General features: G+C 38.3%; 1 protein-coding gene across 1 annotated transcript; it reads right to left on the bottom strand.

Annotated features, from left to right (window-relative positions):
• Positions 1-2,285: 2,285 nt before the first annotated feature.
• Positions 2,286-4,265, bottom strand: LOC107715941 (fibroblast growth factor-binding protein 1-like). The gene is made up of 2 exons (XM_016522203.1): positions 4,185-4,265; positions 2,286-3,499 (listed from the first exon to the last, which is right to left on the bottom strand). The coding sequence occupies exon 2, from the start codon at positions 3,415-3,417 to the stop codon at positions 2,719-2,721; it is 699 nt and encodes a 232-aa protein (XP_016377689.1). The 5' UTR covers positions 3,418-3,499; positions 4,185-4,265; the 3' UTR covers positions 2,286-2,718.
• Between the last annotated feature and the right edge of the window lie 4,585 nt (positions 4,266-8,850).

The following is an 8,850-nucleotide window of genomic DNA, read 5'->3' as shown; positions in this document are numbered from 1 at the left end:
AGCCAAGATTGTTTTGGCTACAGCGATAGCTGGATGCCTTTATCCCAGTGTATGCTTTATCCATATTAGGGATTTCCTGCACGTCATAAGTTATTCCATCTAAAAAAAAGTTATTACTTCTATGAGTCCATTTTGGACTTTCTGCATGAGAGCGGCGCGCCCTCTGGCTTATTCACATGCGATTGGATTAGCTACCCATGTGCTGGACTGTCATGATTTGGCTAATGCTGACACTATTGAATGATGTGCATCAGAGGGGATTTAGAAGTGGGTATACGCCGTATACCTGCATATACCCTGCACTAAACCACTGATTATAGAAGACTTTAAAGCTCTTGACTCAGGCATCCCTCTCGCATACATAATGTTTGTTTACAACTGAAGACTCAAAGCTGATTAATATTGTGGAATTTAAAGTTATTTACCATTCACACATGAGATCAACCCATAATTGTTTACCAATAAGCGTCCATCTCCAACAAATTTGTCCAAACCCCCTGCAGAGGCAAAGACACAAACACACACATACACAACTACATCATCTGCTGCACCCTGCCAAATATTTAGCACTTTTACATGGATAAGAAAAAATGGTGATTAGTTCTTTTAAAGAAATATTAGTTATTTTTTCTCTTGGTGAGACAGCAATTTGTGTCCTGAGAAAAGACAATAGATGAAAAGTCGTTTTGTAAGCATGCCTATCGTGTTGGCCTTGACAGTAAATTAACGTTTTTGCAGCTAGTTCAGAGCACAATTCATGATTCATAGGTTTTGAGTCGATTCAGAAATGATTTTTGCAAATTCAGAACCATTCGATACAATTAACAATAAGATTTGATCAGATTCTTTTCAATTTTGATTAATGTTTTTTTAGGTGCATTGTTAAAACAATGTCACACTTTGGATGTCTCCAGTAATTTAATTTTGTGTGTGTGTGTTTTATACTATTGAACAATTACTTCGCTGAATCACAGTTCATCTGATTTTTAGAATTTTAAATTGATTCTTGACCAAAACAAACAAATTATAATTCAAAAATCCATGTTTCAAGACTTGCAATCGATGCATTGTGACTATATATTAAGCATCATCCAGTTAGAGTTATCAGGACAGCATGAAAAGTCACATTTGGCGATTGTCTCAAAAAGTGATTGGTCCTGAGCAAAGATGGAAAATTGTGTTCTTCTGGGTGATTAGATCATGTATTACAGACCTTGTTTATGCCAGATACCAGTTTGGCACACATGAAAGTCATTTTTACAGGTGAGTTGAATTTAAAAAAGCAAAGTAGGAGTCCATTCCTTACAAACGATCTGCACTCCAGAGGGCTTTAGACATCTATGTGATATCGTTTTTCCAACATTGAGGTGAAAAGACGAATCTGCTGTATTAACCCTGCCACTGAGTCTATTGACGAAATCCATTTGTGACTATGAGCATAATATTGTAATCTATCTCTGCTTGCTTGGCTGACTCAGAATGTTTATGCAGCGAGTTAAGCCTTCAACAGATGACTCTGAATCTCGCCTCTTTGTCCAACTATTTAGCTGCACAGCTTTCTTACTAAATGTGTCGCTGTAGGCAGTTGTGAAACTACAAAAAAGCCTGAACAAAAGAGGCATTTTCTCCCCACAGTATTTTCCTCTTCTTCTCCAGTTGGCTCATCGGGGGGAAGGTGAAAGCCACTTAAAAAGCACATTTCATCAATTTGAACATCGATTTGATTTTTTCTGTGACCGTCGTTTTAGACCACTGATATGCCAAGCTGACTACTGATGCTGAGTGCACAACGGAGCCTGTCTGAATACAACATACTCACTGACAAACACCTAAATACACATATACAGTGGGTACGGAAAGTATTCAGACCCCCTTAAATTTTTCACTCTTTGTTATATTGCAGCCATTTGCTAAAATCATTTAAGTTATCAGTTTTTCTTTTTTAATAAATCTGCAAAGATGTCAACAATTCTGTGTTTTTCTGTCAATATGGGGTGCTGTGTGTACATTAATGAGGAAAAAAAAAATTAACTTAAATGATTTTAGCAAATGGCTGCAATATAACAAAGAGTGAAAAATTTAAGGGGGTCTGAATACTTTCCGTACCCACTGTATATAAACGTGCATACACAATATAAATAGTTCATGAAAGTGCAAGGTTCTTTTATTCATCTTGTGTGAGATCTGAAGGACTTTAAATCTTGTCATTCAGCTGTGTTAAGCACTGCGATCTATAAGTGATGAATGATGAAATTATTTTCTGTCATATATCTATAAAATTTTCCTTTTAAAAATATATGCATTTTTAATTCATTAAATTGGTCTTTTATTGAGCTGAATATTATTTGCAATAATCATACAACAGTTTTCATAATGAGTAAAATGTCAAAGGTCATGTAATACAATTATTCAAAAGTTTAATCAGGTTTAGTTAAAATATACACAAGTAATTAATTGTTTAAGATTGTATTTAATGTGATTAGTGTGATTGTTAAATATTACACAAAAACTACTTTCTCTATGTCTATTTGTCTTCCTCTTCACAACAGAATTTTTTATCCATGATGTTTTCAGGGTGCAGACTAGATGGTGAACTTCCGCTAAGTCATATTTTTGACACCCGACAAAGTCGTCATTCCATGCGTCATTTTCACATGCAACAACATTCTTATCCTCCACTGGGTCCGAAAAAGCATTGATGGCAGATATTTCCCTTTTTTAACCATCAAAAAACTTGGTAAAGAAGTTGCAGACAGAATGCCATCCCTCTCCGCAGTAGCTCACAGCGGGCTCCATGTCTGAGAATCCATCATTCACTACTTCTCCGAACCCCTCATCCTCTTCTTTCTTCACCTCCTCTTCCTTCTCTTTCTGCACTTCTTTTACTTTCCTTGTGGGTGCCTCCGTTTTCCGTTTGCTCTCTTCTGGCATTCCCTTGCTCATCTGCGTGGTCGTCTCTTCTCCGCTTCTCTCCGTGAGTTTCATGTGAGATGCGCTGGGCGCTTTCTTACACAGTCGTGTTTTCAGGACTTTCTCCCCCTCGCAAGCATTCTTTCGCTTCTTCAGTTTGCTCACCACCTGTTTCCAGTACTGGGAGGACTGGGTGCTGTAGACAGAGCATTCCTGAGGTTTTCCAGCAAACTGGCACGTGTAGTGAGGTCCGAGCCCCTCCTCACTTGGGGCGGTGCAGCTCACCTGGAGCAGGATGTTAGCTCCTCTCTCTAGCGTCTCCCAGGTGCAGCGGTGCCCATCCTTAGTGCTCAGTTGACCTGACCCCAGCGAGGGATTTACCACCGTACTGTCTGATCCAGTCACTGTATCTGATGGCTGCTTGGACTTCTTTTTTGCCTCAGAGAATGACAGGACGAGGAAGAGGAGGGAAAAGATGAAGGGTAGACTCCGCCCTCGCATGGCCATGTGAATGCAGGCTCAAGAATGGAAGAAATCCCTGGTTCAGGGTACTCACAGCACCCTCAGAATGGAGACAAAATCACAGCACCTGCCGAACAGAGAGGGAAAAAAATACTATGACGCAGGGTTATTATAATTAAAACTAAAACCATAAAAACATGTTACTTTAATTGAAATAACGTAAATCTTAACTATAATAAAACAACTAAAATATGAAAAAACTAATAATAATTATTTATTTTTTTTCAGATAGTTGCCCAGTTAACATTTCTCATTTTCATTTAGTTTAACTGTTCTAAAATAACTGAAATAAAAATGAAATAAAATTTAGTAAAAACTATCCAGGTATAAAAAAAACATAAACAATCAAAAAAAATTACAAAAACACAAAATGAAAATATAAAAATAAAAACTAAAATATTAATAAAAGTTAGTATCTCAGTGCTACTAAAATAACACTGACATGATGCAGACTGCATACTTGATTATTAAATAATAAACAATTTTTTAATTACAAAATTAAAATGATGAATTAATTTTTATAATTTGTTATTTAATTATCATTTTGTTCTTTTTCAATTTGAATAGATCTGCATGAGTATGTATACAGTACATCAGTTTAATTTAACAACAGCCTGATCATCATCTTCATAAATAAAAATTGCACATATATAATGCGTTTGCCCTCCTTTTTATGCCCCTAACCACCTGCATTCTAAAAAACAGCTGTAAAGTTTCGTATTTAGTGTTTCTCTCAGTGCTTTTTTACTTACCGAGCTGAGTGTTGCTTCAGGACTGCGAGTGAGAGAGGCTTGTGGAAGGATAAGAAAGCAGGGGGGAGAAATAAAGGATGGAATCGAGGGATAAAGAAAAAAATGGGGGAAAGGGGGGCTGGATGGTGGATGCTTTTTGGGGGCATCAATAGAGTATCCAAACCTCCCAGAATCTGGCACCTCCCTCCTTGTCTGAAGACAAATGGACACCCCTCACCCCATCCCTTCTTTGTCTCTTTTCACTCAGTCTCTCAGTTTCTCTCTCACCTATCCTCATTTCCTGAGCACTTGGTGTCTTACGACATGAATGAATAGAAAATGTTTTATTTTTTTGTTTTTGAATAAATAATTAAAAATAATTGGAACTGTTTAGGGAGACTGCTAATTACTTTAATGTTAAAAACATCAAACAACATTTCCTTGTTGTTTGGGCATATTTCTTTAAAAATTTACTTATCTTTGGATCAGCGAGCCGAGCACCCTAAATTTCCCCAAGGGGAACTTTTTTTTTTTTTCTTTTTTTTTTTTTTTCTTCATTTTTCCAGTTTAAAGTAATACTGTAGACTTGAAAAACTCTTCTGTGTGTGCCTGTGATTTTGTGTTTATAGACTGATTTGTGAGTTTGTGTGTGTGTGTGTGTGTGTGTGTGTTTGTTATTTGCATTTGCGTCCATACTTACGTATATGGCAACACTTTCTAATCCTAAACCATCCCTGTGGCTGGGTCATGCTCTGCTCTTTTTCCGCTCAGTTAATGCAGATTCTTGATAGTCAGTTGTGTCTCCATACCAACCGAACCCCAGATGCTGACCCACAGCAGACGCTGGTAAAGTCGTACATGACTGTTGTCTTGCTCAGGGCCTCACAGGCAGTTTGGATTCATTCCAAACCCTGAATGTGCTTTTGGGAATTACGCATTGACCTCAGAGGCAAAGCGATGGACGTAAGGGCAGCTATGAGCATCTCATGAGTGAGGAGCTTTCTGGAATCAAATTAACAAATAGAGTCTGCTTCTACTCACTGCATCGAAGTCACAAGCTTTTTGCTATTTTTGTTTTCTTTAAAATTTTCTGGGATGAATAAACCACAGTGCAGGTTTTGCGGGACAAAGGGTTAATTACTTTATTTATTTAATAAATTTTTAGTTTAATCTAGTGACTCTGACCAATGACCAATGACACTGACCAATGAGTGCCACTGAGAAAAAACAACAATTTGGATATTAAATATGGCCCTGAGATGCTCTGCATAGTTCTTCATTTTGAAGATTATTGAAATGGTTTGAATTGACTATGAGAAGAATGTGTGGCATGTGTGAGGGTTTTCAGCTCAAAGAATGTGTTCTTGTTAAAGGGGTGGTTCATTGCGATTTCACTTTTTTAACGTTAGTTAGTGTCTAATGTTTCTGTTTAAGCATAAACAATATCTGCAAAGTTACGAAGTAACGATGCAGTTGTTTACAATACAACCGGAGCACATGCCGCCGAGGTGAGGGGCGGGACGATTAGACGAGTGCTAGAGGCGGTTTAGCCAATCACAACACACTGGGCTAGCTAACCAATCAGAGCCCATCGCCTATTTCTGAGGGAGGGGCTTCATAAAAGAAGGAAATTATCAGCCCGTTTCTCAGAGAAGGGACAGAGAGGTGTGGAATAAAGGTAAATTATGTGAAAAATAATGCGTTTTTTAAAAAACAAAGCATTAACACATGTTAGACTGCACCCCATAAACACAATCAAGCCTAGAAAAACCCCAGTGAACCACCCCTTTAAGATTCAGAAAGAATCTCAGCAGTGAATTCTCAGCAGTCTGTTTGGATCACAGCAGCAACATCTCCCTCTGCTGCTGGTGGTGATGTGCTTGGATTTAGGTTTCTACAGGAGTTATCTACTTTATTTTCCAACACGGAAGCAAGTTATTTTCTTTGAACGTGCTAGACTTTTAATTTATTAACTGCTATAGGTAAATGATTAGAAGAATAAAAAAGTTCCTTAAACAGTAAAACTATTTATTTCAAGAATCCTAAGACTTATGAATTTCAGGTTCATTGGCGGGGATTAATTCAGTTGTTTTTGAATGAATAAGTGAAAGAATGTAAAAAGCTTCCAGTAAAAAGAGCCACTTTGGAAGCATGAAAAGTACATATTCTTGTTGTACCCTACACTGCTACAGCAAAAGCACTATTCAGGGTCAAATCAGAAATATTATGTTCTTTTAACAATTGAAAAGTTGTGGTAGCACAACAGCTGCATTCATGTAATGGCTGCAGTCATTAAGAGGTCCGCATGTGGAGCTTGTGGAGATGAATGAAGTGCTCCCAGCACCTGTCAACAGACACATCACTCGCATAAAGTCGCAATCCAGCCACTCTGCCTTTTTCATTTTAATGACATTCAGACAGTCTTCTCCTCTCTCGCGTAATGCCGAAGTCCTTGTGTCTGTTATTCTCCCCTAACGACTGATGATATGTGAGATAATCTTCTTCAACGAGCGGCTGATGACACTACACGAGTCCTTGATGAGGAACGCCGTTTCTTCAACACCCAGTCCCGGTTTATCTGCTGAGCAGTTCTGCAATCAGCGTGCACAGTGGCCATCCAGCCCCATTGATGGTGATTACAGAGCAGACGAGATGCACCCCGTGTCGACCTTGCGGGCTGCTAATGATGGGGGAGAATCTAATTGTGAATCGTACAGAGGCCGAGGCACTCTGGACAACTGCAGGCCCATCAAACGGTATCTGAATGCATGGACTTCAGATTTCTTCAACCATCCTATGCTATGTAAATGAACAAACGATCTCCCTATGAATGTGGTCACCATGACAACACCCCACTTACTGGCACTTTACTTGGAAGTGAGAGACGGAGATGTGTGGAGTCAGCTTAGGTGCTTCAGGCCATCACCTAGTCAGGATACAGTAGTGATTATTGTTTTGTGTAGGACAGGCAACGCTCAGCTCACCCCTTCCACCCCAGAGAGCATTCAGCACCTCTGGCAGATATTGTCACATGCCTCCTCGTGGATCTGTTTGGGATTCTTCAAGCAGATGTTTGATATAAAGAGAGGGTTCAATTATTACTCAAAGTAAAATGTTTTTAGATGTTATAAGTGGCCTAATTTTAGATTTACAAATTTAAAAAATAATAGTCTTACATGTTGTTTCAAACCCATATGCACTGTAATTTTTCCTTTGGAAAAAAGCTGAAATTTCTAAATGAGATGAGTCTAGGCAAAGGATTATGGGGAATGTAGTGAGGGAGTGACAACAGTCTGGGGTGGAGTGCCCTCTGGAGGAGCTCATGGGCACTCCAGCTGGTGATCATAACAGATTGTAATGGAAATTACCTCAGAGGATTTTGGTATTAATATTACTGTAATAGTGTATTTTTCTTCTTGTTTCTTGGCTGATTGTTTTGTGTATTTTAGTGCACTATGAAAAAAATTTACTGGTAATTTTCTGCCTGGACATTATCCATTCATTTTATGGATATTACTGTTAACCGTAAAACGCAATAAAGTGCAAAATTCAAAATACAGGTAAATCACCTGTAAAAAATAAACACGGAAAATTCCTTCATTTCAATATTGTACATTTGTGCCCTATTTTTACGTTATTTATTTATTTTTTTACAGTGTGAACTAATTTATTCCTTAGCACAGTGGTTCTCAATTCCAGTCCTTGCGTACCACCGCTCTGCATATTTTGCATGTCTATCTTATTTAACACACCTGATTCAGATAACCAGCTCATTAGAAGAGAGCTCCATGCCTGAACTGTGTTCCGATTGACAGGGTCCCTACACAGTGTTCTTTGCTCCCTATACTCCCTGAGCACGGGAAATCCGAAAGTTTACTTCACTTCGGAACATTCATTCACGGATTTTTGCTACACGACTGCATGCAGCGTCTTCACAGACAGACGAAACTTACTAGAGAAGTGTGAAGTGTGACATAATATACCTCTGTAAATAAATACAATTTAAATTCATGTCTCGTACACTTTAATGCCCTTTGATTGGAACATATACGCTCCCTTCAGACTGGAATCATGGTGGAATATCCTGTGATGTCCACTTTGCGGGGCACTTACGGTCAAATAGAACAAACGTCTGAAGTGATAAGAGATACATACAAAAAGAGCAGAGTGGTGGTACATGAGGACTGGAATTGAGAACCACTGCCTTAGCAGAAGCTTCAAAATAAAATGAAAGTAAAATGATTAAATGATTTTAGCTCAAATCAGTATTCACGCATTTGAACAGCCATATGATAAGCAACATAATGTACAATCATCTGGTGATTATTTCAAACTACAGTAAACCCCTTAAAAGTGTTCACCCTGTCATGTTTATTTCTCAGTAATCTGTTTGTTGTGATAATGGTTGCTCCTAAATGTAGGCCTACTCTTGAATTTGAAACAGGCATCATTTTACACACAGTATTATTCACATAAGTACACGGTCAAATATGAAGTGTGTGTGTTTTTTAGGTGAGAGATTTTAAGGGAATAATGGCCTTAGGCCTAATAAGTGCCAAAATAGGTAGCTTAGTTTAGTGTTTGATAGAACTCAATTGTCATCAGCCTCTTAAATGTCAGATCGATACTGTGAGTAATTATTGACTGGCTCAGTTGAAAGATTTGCTTCCAGACACTTGCCTCTGAC

This window comes from Sinocyclocheilus rhinocerous, unplaced genomic scaffold (genome assembly GCF_001515625.1).
Source record: "Sinocyclocheilus rhinocerous isolate Xijiao unplaced genomic scaffold, SAMN03320098_v1.1 scaffold749, whole genome shotgun sequence".
In the NCBI taxonomy this organism is placed as follows: Eukaryota; Metazoa; Chordata; class Actinopteri; order Cypriniformes; family Cyprinidae; genus Sinocyclocheilus; species Sinocyclocheilus rhinocerous.
Note: the sequence above shows the minus strand (reverse complement) of the source record. Positions and strands in the feature narration are given on the sequence as shown.